The 21,691-nt window shown below is 39.6% G+C and overlaps 3 protein-coding genes across 4 annotated transcripts; 1 reads left to right on the top strand and 2 right to left on the bottom strand.

Annotated features, from left to right (window-relative positions):
- Positions 1-10,365: 10,365 nt before the first annotated feature.
- mmp21 (matrix metallopeptidase 21) lies at positions 10,366-14,509 on the bottom strand. Of its 2 annotated transcripts, XM_063482837.1 has the most exons (7): positions 14,079-14,509; positions 13,053-13,974; positions 12,359-12,498; positions 12,112-12,253; positions 11,724-11,981; positions 11,462-11,634; positions 10,366-11,031 (listed from the first exon to the last, which is right to left on the bottom strand). In XM_063482837.1, exons 1-7 carry the CDS (start codon positions 14,229-14,231, stop codon positions 10,726-10,728), a joined length of 2,094 nt encoding a protein of 697 aa, XP_063338907.1. In that variant the 5' UTR covers positions 14,232-14,509; the 3' UTR covers positions 10,366-10,725. The 2 variants fall into 2 exon arrangements, with proteins under 2 accessions (XP_063338907.1, XP_063338908.1); XM_063482838.1 differs by lacking the exons at positions 12,112-12,253; positions 12,359-12,498.
- A 122-nt stretch (positions 14,510-14,631) lies between these two features.
- On the bottom strand, positions 14,632-17,833 carry uros (uroporphyrinogen III synthase). Its single transcript, XM_063482840.1, has 10 exons — positions 17,713-17,833; positions 17,187-17,258; positions 17,016-17,099; positions 16,829-16,925; positions 16,617-16,691; positions 15,683-15,757; positions 15,493-15,576; positions 15,277-15,362; positions 15,100-15,198; positions 14,632-15,001 (listed from the first exon to the last, which is right to left on the bottom strand). Exons 2-10 carry the CDS (start codon positions 17,247-17,249, stop codon positions 14,879-14,881), a joined length of 786 nt encoding a protein of 261 aa, XP_063338910.1. The 5' UTR covers positions 17,250-17,258; positions 17,713-17,833; the 3' UTR covers positions 14,632-14,878.
- A 238-nt stretch (positions 17,834-18,071) lies between these two features.
- bccip (BRCA2 and CDKN1A interacting protein) lies at positions 18,072-21,145 on the top strand. The gene is made up of 7 exons (XM_063482839.1): positions 18,072-18,257; positions 18,541-18,615; positions 18,703-18,783; positions 19,649-19,738; positions 19,841-20,028; positions 20,588-20,756; positions 20,973-21,145. The coding sequence occupies exons 1-7, from the start codon at positions 18,117-18,119 to the stop codon at positions 21,141-21,143; spliced, it is 915 nt and encodes a 304-aa protein (XP_063338909.1). The 5' UTR covers positions 18,072-18,116; the 3' UTR covers positions 21,144-21,145.
- Positions 21,146-21,691: the final 546 nt, after the last annotated feature.

Genomic DNA, 21,691 nt, shown 5'->3' with positions numbered 1-21,691 from the left:
ATACATTCTTTCCTCATTGTCCTCTCAGACAGGAGGATCATTACTGGCTGGACACATGCTCTGGCAGCAACAGCCTTCATTATGATGCAGCAGTTGACACAGGTTTAACAAAGAGAAATTTGTCTAGCAGTTATTTATCTGGAAGAGCAGAGTCTGGCACAATAATGCTGGCAATGGTTATACCAGGCTAAGGTGGATAGACACTCAAGTAAGTTGGCAGTGGCTCACAGTGCTGCAGCCTCCCCTTCCCCTTCTCTCTACCATATCGCCCTCTCACACTTCCCTCAGGTGCAATGCTTTCTCCACCTCGCACATCAAAGAGAAGGCTACAGAGTGAAAGGCTAAGGCGCAGCGTGGCACACAGTTCATCTTCTGTTACATCCCGTTTTCGTGATTCATTTCTAAATTTGGATTTTTCTTGATAGATTAAAAATATTGGGTTTTGTCCAAAATTTCATCCGCAGCAAGATTTATTTATTTATTTTTTTTATATCATTAATGATTGAAGGCAGAGAACTTTTTCCTGGTAAAAGTCTACACTGAAAAAAAGCAGAATTGACCTTCTCATCTGTGGGGAAGGTGTGGTTAAGTACTGAGTTTTTGAGGTCTATCTTCTTCCTCCCAAGCTTTGCTGGAAGAAGAGGTTGGAGTGTTTGGCTCGTCCTTGACCTCCCTGTGAACCAAATCCACCAGGAGTCTGTTGCTGAGGAGATTAAAATCAAGCAACAATGAGACACTGCAGGAGCAAAAAAAAAAGAAAAAGGGCCAGTGCTTCCTATATGTGGCACCAATCTGAAGCTGTTGTGTTTTAACCTTTTTTGCTTGTAAAAAGCCAAATCTCTGCTTCTGCTATGACAAGTTCAGTTTCCTGTCGGAGCAACAAAAAGGTCAGCCCCCCCATTTTTTATTTATTTACGGAGACCCAGGAGGAGATAAGAGATACGTGTGCTCTGTATGTCTTTGAGGCATCATTGCAGTGAACTGTGGTATCTGTCGAACATCCAGGGAGTGCTGTGAGTGCTGCACCGTCGTCTTATTACAGACAGCAGGTGCAGATGGTTAAAGGCAGGTGCTCTGAGAAAAAAAAAGAAAGAAAAACAAGAAGAAGGGGGGGGGAAAAGAACAAGCACCTGGTCCCTCTGTTGTAGCAGTCTGGGGCTGCTCTCACTATGATTAGCTTTGTTTCTCCAACAGAGCGCAGCAAGGAACAAGACCTACAACTTCATTAGGGCGGAGCACAGCAGCCCTTCTTTTGCTTTTGTCCTACACTTGACTGCTCTAAGTTAGGATAGTGTGTCGGAGAAGATCAGCTTTTCATTATGTGCCACAGCTCTATCACAGGCATCATACCTCTTGACAAGAAAAGAGCTATAATCTGATGCATGTTAGATGCTCTGACTCACAATGAGCATGCACCGATAAAACCCTTTTCTGATTTTACAAACACCCATGCGGAAAGAGAGAGACAAAGCCCTCAGAGCTGACCCGACAAGCAGATCGCTCCTGCAGGAGTTTGGCTGGGATTCAGTGTATGATTCTGACCCTCTACTGACTTTGTTGCCATTACAGGTGGCGAGACTCAAAGCAATGCCCAGGAAAATCTCTATAATTACAGACTCAGGATACTGTAGTGTATCTTCAAGGACGAGCAGAGGAAATGATTGCCGTACAGTGTTTGTATTGTCAGAGTTTGTATGCCCACAGATTTGCTTTATTCATGGCCTCACTTCATCTGCCAGCCAACCATTAAATAATTGAAGGAATTATCAGGCCAGTGGATCCAAAGCCCCTCAGAAATGTGTCATGCCCCTGAGCAAAGCCTGCAGAAAAGGGGAGGAAAAAATGAGAAAGAGGGGCCTTCTAATTCAGTACTCTGTGTGTACAACTACGCATAACAAAACCCTGCAATGTTCCACCTACATACAAAGACACATGCACACAAAGTTAAAAGACAGAGGTTGATGATGCCACAAATGGCAAGCTTTGACTGGCAGAATATCAATACCTCATAACAGCGGGAGCCCATGCATGTCAGATAAATTTATGATTCCCTCCAAATGCTGCTCTCCTATTTTCCTCTGCATCAAAATGGGTGTTTTTGATGTAGCTAGATTTCACCATGCAGTTTGGCTAGTGTCCCTCATACAAAGAATGTGACTGACGCAACATTAATCTCCAAACAAAGACACTGGCACAACTACTCCACACAATTTCAGGGCTATGAGGTGGCAACGTCAGTCTCGATTTCTCACTGCTCCTTCACAAGCTGCTCCACTTTCTCCGAATTCTCATTTAGATCAAACAAAACACTCCAGAAAGGAGGTGAAATGGTACCGTTTAAATCCGTGACACACATGCACACAGGGGACCTCCTTCTCATTTTCTAAACAGAGTCGTGGCAAGAACTTTTAAATTTGCCATAATAAGGTGTGACCTACATGAGAGTGAGCCAAAGCCCAAACTCCAGCTCCCAGCAAGATTCCCGTCTACTGAGTATTCCAAAATGTAATGCATGAACATTAAGGAGGAGAGCGCTTCTCCTCTAAGACATAATTCTCTCATGGTTGACACACAACACTTCCTGGAGCATAGGTTAGAATATACACCGCATCCTTCAAGGCGAAAAGCATGCAATATTTATTTTATTGATGCACTGTTTGGTACATTAAAAACACGTTACCGACACCAGCCAGAGGTTGTAACATAATATAATCTCTTTGACAGTGACATATGAAATACACCCCTTAGCTGACATTCATGAATAATGGCAGCTGTTTGGAAAAACTCTGAGGTTTATTTTCAAATAGGTTTCAGTTGCAATGCTGCAAAACAGCTATCCTGCTGTTTGGGTTTAGTGAGTAGGTGCTAGGAAATGCATCTTTCATATCTTGTATCAGGACATTGTAACATGTGTTTAAAAAAAACAACAGGAAGTAAGGGAGGAAGGAAGGAAGGATGGAAGGAGAAGATTTTGAGATAATGACTTGACTACACATTTACTGACAAAATAAAAACTAGAGACTTCACGTTGCAGGGATATTTCATCATGTGCAAGGTGCTTTGTGTTATTTTTATGGCAGAGCTCCCTCAGAATAGAATCTCGGGGTTAAAGTAGCAGTCGTTCATTGTTTCCAGCGTCTGTGTGAAGGGGCAGTCTATTCTGCGTGGACTAGGGGCCTCGTTACGGGTGGCAAGCCCAGGGAGTGCTCCTGAGGCAGCTAAAAGAGAGCCGAAGCACTACCAAGACTAAGTGAGAACATACCAGCCCTTTGCTCACATAGCTGCCGATAATTTTCTAGCTCCAGACCATAATCCTGTAAAGGTTACGATAACACTGGACTCTGCAGATAACTTGTGACATCTGAAAGTGTTCCTTTGGCAACATTGTAACAACGCAGATCGAAAGTTACAAAAAAACGGTCGGTGAGATTATCAGAAAAAATACCTGTTTTACAAGAGACATTTTTCAGTTATCAGAGTAAGATAGGCCTAGCTGTTACTAATAAAAACTGTTCAAGTATCCTTAAGGGTGAGTGACAGTGAACCAGCATCCTCAATGCTGGGATACTAAAAACTGAAGCATCCATCCATTCACTTCTACTAACCAATTTAGTGTCAAGGTTGGCCTGGAGCCTATCCCAGATGTCATAGGGCAAGAGGCAGGGTACACCCTGGACAGCTTGTTAGGGTGTACCCCAGTAGGGTGTTAGCTAACACAGACACAGGGACAACCTTTCACGCTCAGAGTTACAGCCAATTTAGAATCACTAGTTAATCTAACATACACATATTTGGACTGTGGGAAGTCAGAGAATCCAGAGAAAACCTGTCCAAACACAAGGAGAATATGACAAGTCAATGCAGAAAGGCCCCAGCTAGCTAGTGGATGTGAACTCTTAGTAGATGATGATCATGAGGTAGGGCTGGGTTGGAAAGTGGCTTGCAGATGTATAGCAATTGCAGGGAGTTGCTATAACTTAAAAAGCTCACCCCGTAATTAAGATTTTTTGCTCACCTAAACATCTGTCCAGTGAGCCATCAGCCTGGGTGGGCCAGGTAGTAGGAACTGCAACTCAGCTTAACTTCTGTGTACGTCTACAATGATATGAGGGACTTTTTAGTCACCCCATTTAATGTTTTCCAAACTAATTTTAAGCTGAAAGTGAAACCTGGACACAAAAACAGGACTGGCATGTAACACAAAGTGTAGCAACCTTGTCCCCCTGTTAAATTCAAACCTAGCCATCATTCCTCCTCCCCTGAGTTCCACCCCATCTGTTCCTCTGGTAGAAAAGTGAGGCGAGAGGGGGAAGGAGGAGAAATAGGGGTTGGGGAACTGAGGTGAGGATAAAATCAGGATTCGATCTTCAGATAGAGGAGGTACAGATGATGGTTAAAAGGTGGTGGGTGTTTTGCATGTGAAAGGAGCAACAGAGTGAGTGAGGAGGAAAGCCAAAATCCAGTTCTCAACCACTTGACAAATTGCTTGTTTGGTTCTTCTGAATGTGCAAGTAGTCTTATAAGCAGATGTGGCTGTAAAATGACTGGAGACAATTTTGTTGACAGGTTGTAACAACATCACACCATATTTTGTGTGAATGTGTGAAGCTGGAACTTGTGATCGCTGTAAAATGAGGACATTTGAAACCGAATAAAAGAACTCTGCTGCCGCTGATGTAGCTATCAAAAGGCTTTTGGTAACAGCAATAGTGCATAACTCCTTTCGGACTAATTAAACGTCTGGTTTCTGCAAAGGTTTAACTTATCAAGTCTACCAAGCAATGTTAGTTTAATTTCAAGAAACAATGTCTTCTTACATTTGATCACCCACACTGCGATTCTACAAATGTTCGTTTTCAGAGGAACCACTTTGTGCTAAATAAATACTTCCAGTACAAAAAAATCAGCACAGCGTGATTTTTTTTCATCCTTTAAAGTGCAACTTGAGTATACAATAAAACACAAAGATAGCTCAAGCATTAGGTGTTCTTATCTGCCTCTAGCCCAGTATTCAGACTGCTTTACGTTTCTTGTTTCCTCCCTTTGACAAAGCCTGCCATGGCACGCACAACTCCTGTCACTTTCCCAGGCTTGTAAATGAAAGTGGTGGCCTGGTAGTCACTTCTGTGCGGCCATGCATAAGAGAACCTCCTCCCTCCCCCCTTGACCTGCAGTTGCCACTCAGACTGACATGCCTTGTTTTGTCTCCAAAATTCCTCCTTAGCCAAAGGTCAAGGTTCAGTTTGCAGCGGGTGGGAGATTCCCCTGCCACATATGGAGGCAAATTAGCGAACTGACTGGATTTATTGGGAAGGTTGCTTGTGGTATGACAAACATATCCTCCTCCACACTCACACTATTTGTTTATCAGGTATTTAGTCGATACCTAAATTCTGCATTATGCATGAGGCTACACAATACTTAATTACACTTGCATGATTTGGATTCCTCATTCAAATTAGGCTGTTTGATACATGGGGTATTCTCTAGAGAAGACATGTAATTACTGTACTATTTCTATTTGGCATAGAAACTCCTGCTCGCATGTATAAACAAGAAGAAATGTGAAGGCAAAGATACTTGTTCTGCCATCTAAAAATATGGTTTTAGTGCACACTTACACAGTTTTCAATCACACAAATGGAGTTTCTTCTTCTCCACAGTATAATGAAAGCATGAAGGCTTGGGTTTGTGAATTCAAAATCCTATTTACCTTTCTACTACATTAAAGATCCTTAGCGAAGAGCACTTTGCGCCAAACTATTTGATGATAAAACCTTTGAAATAATGATTTAAATTTGAAATTGAGAGGCAGTCGCAAAGGATTCAGTCAGTATTTTTCTCTTTTGAGCCAAACCTCTTCATCTGGGGGCAAGAAGAGAAGCAGAAAGGATGGACGGGAGGGAGAGAGACGTGTACGAGGACATCTGTGTGTGTATGAGTTTGTACGTTTTAATTCTAATGGGGGTGTACATGTGTATGCATTTGCAAACTCAATGTTTGTGAGCATCGCCGTGCATTCCTGTGTGTAGTTTGTCTCTTGCCGAGTGCTTGATTTTTTTGAACCACTGTAAACACACCAGAGCCTTGTTAACGATGCCACTCAGAGTTAATGCTCAAAACAACTTTCAACTGAAAATCCGCTTTTCAGGAAAGTCTGAATTCCACGCTTATTACTGCAGAATAAATGCTGATCCACACTCCACCTCAACGTGGCGTCGGAAATCTTTGGCAGAAACTACAAATTCTCTTTTTAAACATAGCACAGAGTGTGTGTACACCAGGTAAACTGTATTTCCATAAACTGTCATTTCAGGATGCACTCTCTCCCACACACGTCAAAATTTCCGCAGTAGGTTGCTGACAAGGGGTGGGGGTGGGGGTGACATTTACAGTACGTGGAATAAATCCTATCTTTTCTTTTTCTGCTGTTAAAATATACCTGACATATTCAAGGAGCGAAAGAAATGCAACAGAGAAATGCATCCGCTACCAGTAAAACCCACAAAGATGCCTCAAAAAACTTCATATGGATGCTGACAACAGTGCACTGTGTGTTGAGGTTGCCCTCTGCTGGGCTCTTTCTTGCAACTTTGGAAGATAAGTTTAACTGCTTCAAGGCGCAATATAATGTTACTAGATTACCATTTTAACAGAGCATTTACACCAGACTTCACTTCGTAGAGGGAGGTGCTAAGCTATGGGCTGCCGAAGGTGCGGAACAGTTTGACAAAGATTAAATGCTGGCGTAGATGCATAAGTAATTGGAAGGATGAGAATGTAAATACCTCAGAGCAAATTTATTATTATCAGGAGATTGACTTCTTGCTCTTATTGCATTTGCTGTTTAGAATAAGAAGAAATAATAGCTTCATATTTTATTGTAAAAGTTGTGTTTTTTTTAATATTTGCATGTTAATAGGTGTAAAAAAAACCAAAACCTATTCAAACTACCATAAGAGCCCTCAATCAATCATAGCAGTGTACTTATCATAAGGAGCACAGTTCAGCTTTTGTATGTATCCTGTGGAGTGTCGCCTTGACTTTGAGAACAGCTTAATAAAAGAAAACCTGCCTGGAAATGAATAGGTGTGGAGCCTTTGCACATTGCATTGCCTTTGTCTTTGATTTGATTGTTGTCACACAATGCTTGAGCTATTTGATGTCAAGACACCGGGAAATTCAAAGATTTGATCACAAATAAAATCAGTGAAGAAAACTAGCATAGAAATGATTGCCTATGATTTTCTGATGATTGTCTTATTACAGATTTGCTATGTGAAAAGTGACTCCAGAAATCTCCCTTTGTGTCGGATAATTGGTTTAAACAGTGTTTAGACCTTTTAATTAAGTAATAATTACTATCATACTTAAGCAGCTTAACTGTTGTGCACCGCTTAAAAGTCCCCAAATTATATTTATAATATACAATTGAGATTTTTTTCCAGATTAATAGAACCTATATTATTTTGGATCAATGGATCATAGTTACTGGTAAATAAAAAATCATTGATGTGCATTTATCTATTTCATATTTCAGCTGTTTTCAGTTTTAATTCCTGAGATGTTGCTTGGTAGATTAATTGATAATAATATGATTAATCTGCAAAATAATAAGAAATACAAGTTTTCAAATAAATAATAATAGTAGAATAAATAGATTAAGCAGATTAAACCTGTACTTGAGCAAAATACTCGGTTAGTACTTAGCTATCATCCAACGGTATTAGGTACTGTAAGGTTAAGCAGATAAGACTAAAGTGCATAGATTCCAAAGAAGGCACAAAGCGCACACACAACAGAAGGTAAACAGACACTCTGACAAAAGGATTGAAGGGAAGGGCAGGGCTATGAATACACTTAAGGGTAATAAGGGAGAATGGAAACAGCTGGGGAACAACAGGCAGGTGAACTGAATCCATAAATAATGATACAGGATGTAAAACAGAAAGTAAGACACATAAAACAGGGAAACTAACAGCCCCCCCGCAAAAAACAAAAACATACAAAACTGAGACAATATACACATTATAACTACAAAATAAACTGCATTTCAAAAGTAAGAATAAAGAAGCTTAAACTTATCCCCCCCCCCCCCCCCAAAGGAAAAAAAAACAAACCCAAAACATAACAAAATACTATACAAAAGCTCAAAAGGTCCATGACAACAATCAATACTTTATCATTAATTTTTCTAATCAGGCTACCACTTGGTGAGCCTTTTGTTCTACAAGGGAAGGTAGTGGATTGGACATGTAAGATTTTTGGGTGAATTAATATAAAGCCAATTTTTAAAGAGACTGTATTTACCATTCCTTCCAACAAGATGTGACATTTGTTATTTTTCTGTGAACACACTACAAGTGATAAAATTCCTGCACTCATTATTAATTCAGCCCCAGACACAGGACAGCAAGGATATCTTTAAAAGGATAACACTCACAGACAAAAATCTCTACATTTAAATGCAACACACAACCTACATGCAGCAGCTTGTTGAACTAATCCCTTGACAAATGCAAAAACACATAATTGTATGATCCTCATTTGAAATAACACCAGAAATCATTTATTTCCATGTTTTAAGAAAAAAAAAATCCCTTGGAGACATATAAATAAGGCAACAGTATTCAAAGTTATTTTCATGTCTTGGAAGAGTTTGGGGATTTTCGGTATATGGATGTGCTGCAGGAGTTTCATCCCATTCTCCAGTTTCTAAAGTGCCTCCCATGTGAATTGCAACGACACAGGTTTTTGTATTTCTCTGGGGCTGCTGCAGCTTCATCAGCATGACTGATCTCATTTATCATAGTTGCATTCAAAGAGGCCCGAGGTGTAGGGAAGGGAGTTTCAACGGCAGTACCATCAGTGCAAAAGCACAGATCAGTGAGCTGCTGGCGACCATATGAATGCCTGAATAACAGTTTGTATTTAGGATTTTGCTGCATGTGAAATTCCAGGATGGAGGAGGTGTATGGTGCCTCATAATGGGATAAACAAACAGATCAAATGGCTGCACTGCACTGCATCATCTTATGTACTGAATTCAATATTCCTGTGTCAATATTTTATGCTGAGACTTGCAGAATAAAAGCTGATTTTATTCAAACAACAATACCTTGGGTATGTGTAAGTTATTTCTCTTGATTGTTAATATTACAATATAGTATTTTAATAAATAATATTTTCTAATTTTCTTTAAGTTTGCATTTTTAATATGAAACTCGTGTTTATAATAATCACTAAACTGTTGCCTAATCCTGTTAAATCACAGAAATCTCTTTAATCTTACAAGAAAAAAACAAAACATTAGCTCAAAAAACAAGCAGAGGTATGAGCAGACAGAGAAGCTCCTTCTATAGCTGTGTGAGTAGACTCATCATCCCATGATAACCCTCTATGTAGCTCCACTTACCGCAACATTTTGTTCCTTTGGTTGTAATTGATTTCTACTTTAATTTATTAATATAGCCTATAGAGCGCCTGGAGCACAATGCTAGTTATCTGGGGCCCACCAGGAGCCTAATCTCTTAAGATGAGCTGAATTAATAAGCGCCTTCAAGTAACATATTGATTACAGAATCAATGCCTGTTTCTTTGCATCATGCTCAAATCATTATTATAAAATATAACAGTATTATGGCACCTCGTTCAATCGTTTTACTTCAGTGCACATTTCAAAAGTCTCTCTTTTGATTGATAGTGTGTAAGTCTTTCATAATGAGAGGGCATTCAAAAATATGATGTCTTGATAGTTGTTTTCCACCATCTCCAGGTTGTTATGGATAGGGGTTATCTGATTCCCTCAGCCCAAAACCCTATTGTAGTGGAAGAGTTGCTCTTAACTTTTAAGGGTTTTTAATAAAGAGGAAGTTTCATGGCTTCCAGGTCACTTCTTTCTGTCTTTGTTTCATGCCTACAGGCAGATGTGGATTTCTACAAGTATAATTTACAGGAATTGAGAGTTTCGTACAAATATAGAATTATCAAATCATCCAGTCGTGCCAATAGGCACTAGTACTGTATATCTACACCTCGATCATCAATCTAAGTTGAGAGAATAATGTTGTATCCCTTCCAGGCACATACTGTACCAAAAAGAAACAATCCGAGGATACAAATCTGATGTCTTTTTTTTTTTTCAATATTATTTAGTCAAAAGAAAGATGCTTTCAATCTGTAAGTTTACCCAGAAACCAGCTCTTCCCCTTTGAGCAAAATTCTATTTTTATACACTCATAATACCACAAATCATCTTAGAGGTCTTCTTAAGATTACATGTGACATAAGAAGTCACTTCACAGTACGCACAAGCCTGTTTTAATGTTATTTTGCACATTTGCCATTTGAAAGCATTTTCCTACACAGTGCACTTACAGTAAGCACATCAAATATTATTTTGAGCAGCTCAACAAAACATTTATTGGCTTTATCTACATTATACATACATATATTCTCTGAATATCTTAATAATAGGAAGTCCTTTAGGATTGTTTTTGTGGCAGAATGCATTCAGCACTGCTCCGAAAAAGAAAAGGAATGAAAGAGCAGCTGTTACATATATAACACACCTCGGTGAAAATTAGCCAACAAAATAAAAAATTGTTGTTGTCTTCTAGAAATTAGACAGTTATTGCAGCTTGACAATATGTGTACATAAAACTAAATCAGTAGATCACATATGCAAACCTTAGCAAGCTCTATCACATCTCTGCTGCAACACTCTCAGCGGGTTAGTTTGAGTGCAGTGGGATGAACATTGCAGATATCAAACCAATGCTGATCCACCTCCTTATGTGGCAGCAGGCCATTTCGTGGCAGAAAGGGCCGTCGCCAGCGATCACGACTGCCCACTACTTGCCAGAAGCGTATGCCCTTGAGTAGAAAGATGGCATTGTGAGTGTAGGAGAAGTAGGCAGCGTCAATGTTGCCATCTGGATGGTCTGTGTTCACCACAGGAGGGAAAACATCTCTGATGTTTTTTGGGAACCCTCTTGCCAAGTTGTTGGCTTCCACGCTGAATGCATACACCTGTTCAAAGAGATAATTGCTCTTTTTTTGTTATGCAGAAATCAATTCAATTATACAATGCAAACAATTCACAGAGGAACTTTAGTGCATTTGTTTGCTTGAAGACATTCCCTCATAATCCTAAGAAACAATTAATTAGCTTGGGTTTTCTCCAGGACTCTGCTTTTTATATCTGCGTGTTCTACTAATCGGCATTGCTAGATTGCAAACCACAGATGGAAACAGTTTGATTAATGACCGTTAAGCCTAAGCCACATTTTAAGTTTAAATATGTATAATGGTCGGTGTGTTTTAATATCGAACCACATCATTCCAGCTTGTCATTTAAGCACTTCATGAATATTTCCTAATTTACTTTCTTATTGAACCTCATGTCTTTGCTCTTATATCAGTGTAATAATATCTGACAGCCAGGTAATATTGCACTTACAAGATTGTTTTTAAAGAAGTAGATGTGGGAGTCCCTCCTGTCATAAAAGGCTGTGTCAATAGGACTTGGCACCCCTGGGAATCCTTCAGAGATTAACCTCGGATAATGGTGGCCTTCAGAGTCGTGTCCAAACACCTGGTCGTTCTCACTATCATACCTCCAGAACTGAGTACCTGTAGATAAATAAGTTAATTACATTTTCACCAAGTATTAATTTGTTCACTAACTCTTTTCAAACAGTATAACTCTCCACTTAGTGTACCTCTGAAGAAATATACAGCATCTCTTTTCCTGGACCAGACATGGACATGTGCATCCACTCCATCCATGGGGATCCCATGCCAGCCAGTTTGCAGCGGAACTGGATCACCATAACGCGTTCTATTATTTCTGTTCTCATACAGCCAGTACCAGCCATCTCTCATGAAATAGGTGTTAAAGCGGATCACCACCTCCCCATAGGGTGTCTTCTCCTTTCTGATCCAATCAAACACCGTGTTGAACCGACCTTTACAGCCTCCTGGTGTCAAAAGCAAGCACAACAGGTGGGAAAAAAAGGGTTTGCGTCAGTCAATTAGGGCAAAAATACAGCAAAGTGCATTTCTCTAAGAGTGTATAAGTAACCACTAGATGGTGCTGTAACTATGTACCATAGAGCTGCTGTATAGCTTTTCTGTCCATCCAGTCCATTTCAAAGCTGGACTCCTGCGGTAGATAGCTGGGCTGCATTATGGATCCGGGTCTATATATGTGGGGTAGACCCAAAACATGGCCAATCTCATGAACTGCTACCTAAACAGGTTTAATATATTTAAGGTGTTGTTAGAGCAATGCGTTGTTAATCACTGGAATTATATAAATCTGGCAGTTCCTTTGATTCTGCAGTAATATAATTACTTTGAGAAGGCTGATTCCACTGCCAACATTGGGAGTTGTGAAGTGCTCATCATCATCAAAGTGTATATCACCCAGGAACCAAGCATGGGCAAATTCTTGACCAGTGCCATCGAACTTCTGATTACATCCCAGATGCCTTCCTATGAAAGAGTTTCAGAACGATGCAGTATGTTATTTGGCACAAAAAGGAGGTACAGTGGAAACATTAATGATCCTCTGCAGACATACATACAAATGACCCTAAGAAGGGCTAGTCTAAGAAGACTGGTGGTGGTTTACATTTACCTTTAACATTGCTGGGAGTTTTTGTGTTTAATGAACCTCATTAACAGATGCTTTATTAGTCTTAAACATATATGCGGCCAAGGAGATAACATCCTTTAACTTTTTTATCCTGAAATGAGAAATTAACCTTCACAGACTAGTGATGTGAAGGGTCAAATCTAACCATTCCACATTTTATTCATAATAATAGTGGTTTACATATCCACAAGATATAACAAGTGAAAGATCCCCAGTGTGATCTCAGGAGAAGACACAAATCCTTTTGGGGTTGTGTCAGGAAGGGCATCTGGCATAAAGCTCTGCCAAACCAAACATGCGGAGCTACCTGCTGTGGCCCTTGTGAATAAAGGAGCAGCCAAAAGTAGTTTTCACGCTGCAAAGAAGCTCATAAATATTGACTAAAACTCACCTGTACCAAATCCCAGCCTGATGTCAACATCCTCCAATGGGGCACGTGTATCCTCCACAAATTCCAGTGGCGACACCTCACTCCACATCCTGAAAGCCAGTCTGAAGATGTACCTCTGGTCTTCAATAGTCAGCTGGCTGCTGTAGCCTTCTCCTATCAGCCTCCAGTTTAACACCTTCTTGGAAAAAGCCATGTGGCCAGTTGGAGTCAAATCTCTCTTCCGCCTGCTTTTGGATATGAGACTTGCGAGATGTTCCTTCTTGCGTCTCACTGCTTCACTCTGATGCGCGTTCGCACTCATATTCCCCGTTTGGCTTCCCAGTCTGCTGTCGTGCGAGCTGTTTAGAGAAGTGCTCTTTAAAAGCTCTGTTGTATAATTCATGCTGGTGTCATTGGAAATGGCTGTGAGCACACCGTCCGTATCATTAAAATTTAATATGTCGTCTTCAGAGAAATTTGCAGTACCTAAAGAAGTGCCACTGATTATGTCACTTGCTGTGTTGCTCCTGTTGGTCTCAGTAAAACTGTCAGTGGTACTGTTTTCAAAATCAAAGTCACCACTGCTCTGAGGTGCTGTAGTGATGACAGGGTTGGCCAGACCAGTCTCTTTATCAGGAACTCCACACCTTGGTTTGTTCATAGCTAACTTGGTGGCCTCATCAAACACCCCTGTAACAGGCAGACCTGAAACCCTCTGAAACTCTTTAAGTGCTGAAATAAAGGCTTGGTTTTCATTTTGACGGTTATAGCCCTGCTGATCACCAGCTCGATGAGCAGCCCTCAAATAAGACGCTGAGGTTCCCTCCTGGATTGTGGTTTGAAGATCGTCGAGGAAGTCACCGCTGAAAGAGGTGTCCGAATCCTCAAACTGAACCTCCTCCCAGTTAACTGGCTTGATGAATCCATATCTAAAGAGAAATAACTAAAACAACACACGGGTTACATTAGACAAATCCTGTGTCTGGTTAAATGGATGCTGAAGTTTGAGAAACACAGGAAGTCAAAAAAGAAGAAAAAACAATATACCTCAGCTGTGTACTTGTCTGTTATAGCCTTAGCTCGGTGAGAATTAAGGGTCTGCGTATCAGAATGATCCCGATTATGGAAAAGTTTCTCTGCATCAGTTGTGCTACTGTTGGTCAAAAAGAGCATAAATATCAGCTGGATTAAATTCAGCATCGTGGCCTTTAGCGGTGTACTCCTGGGTCTATATGCAAGATGAGACGATGACAAGTGAGGAGCAACGCTGCTTTATAAGCAAATCCTTAGCTTCTCCACACCCCTCCAGAGGTGTGACTCTACAAATCTAACCTGCTTTCTTCACCTCTGCGTGAAAAGTAAACTCATCTTTTACAATCTACAACTGCTCAATTTGACTCTTTCTCTGTGGTTATGTTATACATGCTTCAGTGGTTTTAAATGGACTGCAGCTGATCCGTGGAAAGATGTTAAAACCTTTACTTTCATGTGGACAGTAAAAGACAGGGATGACCCCTGCAAGCACTGTGTTGAACAGGAAATAAACACACAGACACACACAAGCAATAACCACAGACAAAACCTTCAATATTATCACAATGATTGGCTTTTATTTTCTCAGTCATTTTCTGACATCATATAAAGCAAATTATAATTTTATCTTAGACTTTCCTGGCTCTGGTGCTGCAAAAAATAACTTTTTTCTTTCAGTGCAAAAATAGCAGAATCATGTGTCCAACAACAATAAAGATGAGCAGTAAAGCAGTAAAACACACAAATAACAGTACATATTTACATATATAATAACAACAAACACCAAAATGAGGCAGGTGGATTTTAAAAGTTGGTCACTGCAGAGTTTTAGCTATCGCTATCGCCAGGTGTTCAGCTGTTGGCTTTTCTGCAGTGCAGCTGACACAAAGGCCTTCTGCTGCTATTGCATGTTGTGTAGTAGGCCCTATGGCTGCAAACTGGAAACAAAGACATTTACGTGAGTAAAGCTCTGTTAACCACTTCAGATTCATGCATTATTTAAATCTATTTGTGTATGACTGTGAGGAAGATGTACCTTTATTTGAGTCAGCTGTTCAGCCGAGAGCCTCCGCACCACTTCAAGGCAAAACTTCACTCCTGATGGACTGAAGAAAGCTATGCTTGCTGGAATGCCCTATAAGCATACAAACAAATGAACAGCTGCTATACTGAAACAAATAAATAAATACAAGCAATAAGAATGACACTTTACCTGCTCTGTGAAATAGTTCTTTAGATTTTTCTCCAGATCGGGATGCTCTGCTGTTTGATAGACAGTTAGTGTCTCTAGGGGCACTCCTGGAAACAAAGAAACAGATCCCAACAGTGATAAAGATAGTGCAATTATTATTTTATAATTAGAATAATCCCAATGGGAATTTTATCACCTTGAGTTTTAATTGTCAGGCACAACAGGGGGAATGCTTACCATTTTCCCTTAAAGCCGTGGGCAAGACTTCCCTTTTGATTGAGCCACAGGGGAAAAAAAGTGGTGGGATATTGGTGGCCTCTCCTATGACGGGAATTATACGTGAGATCATATGAGTAATAAGAGCAATCATAAAATTACTATTAAAATTAAACTGTGAGGAATGTGAGACTCCAAAGTTACGCTGTACGTTCAATAATAAGTCGTGATAGCACCTCTGCTGTCCCTGTGTCCTCTCCCAAAGGGTTCAGACCTAGATTCTGTACTGTATGGGATAAAAATCATGAAAAGGAAAAAAATTGATAAGCTATACAGTAATGTGGTAAATTCATGAGCCACCCCACATTTCTTTATATTTTGCTAGAAAATGGGAAATAGGCGCAGCGATGTTTTTAAAAGCGGAAAACACTAAAAAGACATTACGGTCTAGTCTTTTCTAAGTTATCTGCTATGTGTAAACACATCAATTGTTCATTCCTTGACCTAGGTGCATTTTTTTTTATACTTGATGCATTCATAGGCCAGTGTTAAGTGGCTTAACAACCAAACCACATTCCTCTGAAAATGGCACAGTACAAAGCCTGGATTGAAAATAAGTGGAAAAACCAGCAAATGTCAAAAGACAAATTTGAAAGACCTTCTGAAAGCCTGGATGAGTAACTCAAGAGCACTTTGAAAAATTACAAGGACGTCTGGGTCCTTGGAAGTAAAATACAAAGAAATGAGGGTGGCTCAATACTTTTGCACAGTCTGCTAAATACTGACATAAGAGCGTGGCAGAGAAAACACATTCAATCATTTCAACTAATTCAATAACTAAATTAGAAACTCATTGAGAGACTCAAAATAAAAACCCTCTGTGAAATGTTACTGAAAAGAAGAAGCTAAAGCACACATGTAGAAAGTGTTGCACCTGCTTGTTTTGTAAAGACACTGAACAATCACTAACGGCAAACTGTCACTTGTGTATAACAAACGGCTGAAGGTACACAAAGCATTTCACACATCACTATGAGCACCAGGTGCCCGACACACTCTGGTGCAATTAGCACGAGTTTACAAGGAGCTCAAGACACAAAGGAGGATTCTGGGAGAAATTACCTTTGTCCATAGATGTGACTCACCTAATGAAGCGGTGGCCTTCCCAACCACATAGATGGACTTGGTGTTCCATTTGTCTTTCGCTGCTTTGTCCCATTCTCAATAGCACAACATACACTGGGCATTACAGAAATGTACTACACAAACTTGACTTGTATTTTTAAGATTTTTACCCCCCAAAAAGTCATTTCTATTAATGATATACAGCAGCTTGGAGAAAAGTAATGTTTATCACCTTCCCTTCTTTCATCCGCTTCCAAACACATCCTTACAGCCTCCACTGCTCTTGGACTGGTAAATATGAGCCCACCGTATTTCTCTGGTTGGAAAAGCTGGAATAAGCAACAAATACATAAATCCATTGAATATGCAAACTGTTAAAATGAACGGATTAATGAATGGACAATGGAACAACAATTTACCTTATCTGTCAAAGTGTTTAATGACACAAACTTAAAAGACAGCACCGGAAGTAGGGTTCCTTTATGTCCGCGTGATTCCAGCTCCTTCGGAGTGAAAATAATAACTGTTCAACTGACAAATTTTAAGAAACTGGTTAAAAGTTAGTTGATTTAACTGTAAAGGGCGTGTACCTTAATATAGGGATCAGGTCCAGACTCTCCATCTTTTGGTTCTTTAAGCAGCAATACACGCATCTTGAAACACTGGATTATTAAAATAACAAAGATGGTTAATTCCGAACAAACCAAGGTAAAATAGGTTTACTAAGGTCTGCAATAATGTCAAAGTCAGAGGCTTAAAGCTACAAAAACACTGAGGACAGTGGGTGTGAAGGCACTTTAAGCAACGTTACACCCTAAAACGGTCACATGCTGATAAGACTGTTGTTGAGTCACGATCATAAGACTGTACATGAACAGCGAATAAATTAAGCGAATGGGCATTTTAGTTGAAAGTGTATGTTTAGTGTCTTCTTCCGTAAGAGTGTTCTTGTTTACCCTAGCAAGACACGGTGCATGACAGACTATCTACAGTAGCCATTAACAGAACCTGTCTGTGATAATGTGTGATAGAAGCGAATATTTTATCCGCGTATAGCTACAGTGACACGAAGTACAAACGGTGAAAAAGACGAAATATTAGGCAAAATTTATGTACCTGGAGTGTTCATTCAGACTTTCATCATCCACGGTCGAGGAGGGGAGACAGAAGACTGTCTAATTGACTAACCTTGTAAAATAATCGTATTACAAGTAATATTACAAGAATGTGTTTATTTAATTTAAAAATATAGTTTCAATAATTTAAATTAATATCTACTACACGTGACAATGAGTTCGGGGGCATCTGAATTTATTTTCGTCCCCGTTTTAAAGAATGGTTTATTCCATTTCACCAACGGGCAACAAGCCGACATTGAAGCTCTGAATGTGGATTTAATAAGCGGCAAGCCGTGTATATGTGGAGCCATAATGGCGGCTTCAGGGTTTTAGTTTCGTAGCTGGCAGTTGCTAGTGTTTGCCCCGCCCACTTAGTAGACACGTGTGTTTTAAGTTTGCAGCATGGCTTCATTGGCTAAGAAAAGGGCAGTAGGTTTTGGTGAAAAACCCGAGGAAAGTGACAACAGCTCCGATGAGAATCCAGAGGAGGAAGACGATTCCGGAGAAGAGGACAGTGAGGCGTCAGATGAGGAAATTAATGAGGTAAAAGAACAAACACGTCTTAGAAGGGAGGCATGGCCTTGCTAACTAGTTAGCTAAGTCAGCAGTAGGGCTAATGTGAACGGAAAGGCTCATGAAAATAATTTTTTGGTTAATCGTGTGAGAAAATAAATAACTAATATACTAGAATATGTTATTTCGAAGATACTGTACTTGAATACGCTGTAATAAGTTAACCCTGTGAAACTAATATCGGAAAGTTTCGCACAACTAATCAGAGTATGGGTTACAATAAAACTTGCAATTACGACTTCTACGCTTTCAGGAGGTCGTTGTAGACTTTGAAGCTCACACCATCTCAGACAATGACTTCAACGGCATAAAGAAGCTGCTGCAGCAGGTATGGGTTTAGTATTGTTATTTCACGTTTCAAATACTGTGTGTAAGCAGGTGTCACTGACGTCATTTCTGTTATGTTTGGATACAGCTTTTCTTAAAAGCTCATGTGGATACATCAGAGATGACAGACATCATCATCCAACAAAATCATGTTGGAAGTGTCATCAAGGTGAGTAACTCGGTAGTTAAATATAAAAAGCTCACAAGTTTACATACACGATCAAGGAAATATGTCATGATAATTTGGGCTTTCAGTGATTTCTTTGAACTTCATCTTAATGCAAACAATGCATACTGCACACATCTTAATGACTTAAAAAACAGCATTTGGGAGTACATGTTTGAATTTCTTTTGGAGTTTTATTAATCCAAATGGGATCAAAAGCAAACATGAGGAACCAAAAGGCTGAAATATATACATACATTTATTAAAATATTTTGATTAGTGGTGCTGAAGGTTATACAGTGTCTTGACTTGATGAGGCCAAGGCCTATTTATCTTATTTGTAATCATTATTTACTACAACTGGTAGTTTATCTTTAACAGCAATACTCAGAGCAGTTATTCGAATGTGGGACAACTTTGCCAAGATCTGGACAAAGACCTAAACTGTCACCTCCAGATGGGAGTTGTTTTGAGAGTTGGTTTGGATGTTCAGGAACAACTCAGGAACCACCAAAGTTCAAGCCTTGAACTGGAAACTCCTGGAACACCAGCGTCAATTCACTGTCCACAAAGAATCCTTTGAACCTAAGAACACTATACTTTCAAACATGGTGGTGGCAGCATGATGCTCTGGAGCTGCTTTGCTGCTAACAGCATTGCTACATTGTACAAAGTGGATGGCAACATTAGGCTGGAATAAATTCAAATGTGTACACCCAAGTGTTTTCTTTTTTAAAAGATGTATGTTGTGCAATCATTCCACCAGGAAAAGGAACAGAAAAAAAATAATTTAAAACCCAAGACTGACATTCATTCACAATCATTTCTGAGCAGCTGTTTATTTACTTGTCTTTCCACTATGCTCCAGCAAGCTGAGGTGCCCGAAGACAGCGACGATGAGGACGACCCAGATGAAGTGTTTGGCTTCATCACCATGCTCAACCTCACAGAGAGAAAGGTCAGCTTAGTAGCAAACTAAAACTAATTAGTCTTGAATGGGCTGTAATATATCACTGTTTTTAATATAAATTTTCATACTCACGTCTTGTACTGTTTACAGGGTGTACAATGTGTGGAGGAGGTGAAGGAGCTGATTGTGGATCAGTGTGAAAAGAATGCTTCTCATATTGTGACAGAACAGCTGGAGAAGATCTTTAATGATAACAGCAAGCCTGTGGGGCTGCTGCTAAGTGAGCGCTTCATCAATGTGCCTCCACAGATTGCCCTTCCACTGCACAAACAGCTCCAGTAAGTTCTGCTTTACCTTCTCTTTCAATCTTTAGTGTTTTGTTATTGTTGTGAGAGCAGGTAGAACATGGTATACTTACATGCTATACTTTGCAAATCTCATAAATCAGCATTTCATTCACAGTAGAATGTATGAAATATTTAAACTGAGACCTTTTAGTATTTCATGAAATAAATTGGCAGCAACACATCTCAAAAATGTTGGGACAGGTCCATGTTTACTATGGTGTAGGATCCCCTCTTAACAACTGTTGAACATCTGGGAACTGATATTTACCAGTTAACCTAATTGGCTACAAATTATTCCAGCTTTTTCTTTTCAATACCATTTACTTTTCCACCTTTTTGTTGCTCTTATCCCAACTTTTTAATACATCAAATTAAAAATGAGCTAATATTTTATGAAACATTTGATGTTTTGTGTTCTATTAATAAAAAGAAAATGTTGGTGAGATTTGGAAACGATTCCATTCTGTTTTATTTTTTTTTTTATTTTTAATAGAAACTAGAAAAACATCCATGTGCGTGGTTAAAAGATTTTCATGTTACGGTCCTTTAGGGAAGAGATCGCTGAAGCTCAGAGGACAAATAAGCCCAGTGGGAGGTGCCACTACTGCCTGATTATCAGCAAGACCTGTAGAGAAGAGACCAAGAGCATCCCAGCCACAGGTGGAGCTCCCAAAGAGGAATACATGTTTGTCAATGCAGAGGAGGAATTCTTTTATGAGGTAAAGTGGGGAAAAAAAATCTGCACAGAGTTCAAGGTTTTAACTAAATATTTATTAGACATGGGGCTACTTACTTAACAGTATCTGGGTAATAATACAGCAGTTTGTTAGCTCATGTCAAACTTCAGATAAATATTCATTTAAACAGCCATCTGATAAGCTATTCAATATATATTTATACTCTGATTTCAAGCCTGGTCCGTGTTTTCCTTACAGCAAGCCATCTTGAAGTTCCACTACACAGTCCAAGAAGAGGCAGACTCCTGTTTAAGTGGGAGGTGGTCATTTACGGACGTGCCCATGAAGCCTTTCAGGACTGTGATGCTGATACCCACAGACAGAATGCCTGCCATCATGGTGAAACTCAAAGAATATCTATCAGTGTGACCTTCACAATAAACCAAGACACCTATGGACACAGCGACAGCTTTCAAGCTTCTGAAAATCATTCAATATATTAAATTTTTGTACAGTTGGCTTTAGGAATGCGTGTATTCATATTTAGAATATGTAGGGCGATGGTTTACCCATTTTTAGAAATTTTAAAGCCAGTTTGTACAAATTGTAAAGACATAGGGAATAATCACATACTTGAATACTGGAAGAAACTACATGCAACTGCATATCAAAGGTGTTTATAGGAAGACTTCAAAATGAGATGAGTTTGGTGTCAAGTTGTGGTAAACAGAAGAATGGGAGTAATGGCTACAGAGCAAATGAGTAGTATTGTAACACTGTAGGTATATGGTTTTTAACATTCAGCTACACGTTTCATCCCTTCAAGAGCAGACTTTCCTTGATGAACATTCTAAGATAAATGGGCAAAGCACAGTTATTCTGAGCAAGTTGTTTCATGCGTATTTCAGCTTTAAAATCAGATCCTTGGATATACAAAAGAATGTGAAGGTATACTGGCATTTACAACAACTTTGCAT

Source organism: Pelmatolapia mariae, linkage group LG8 (genome assembly GCF_036321145.2).
Source record: "Pelmatolapia mariae isolate MD_Pm_ZW linkage group LG8, Pm_UMD_F_2, whole genome shotgun sequence".
NCBI classification, from domain to species: Eukaryota; Metazoa; Chordata; class Actinopteri; order Cichliformes; family Cichlidae; genus Pelmatolapia; species Pelmatolapia mariae.
Note: the sequence above shows the minus strand (reverse complement) of the source record. Positions and strands in the feature narration are given on the sequence as shown.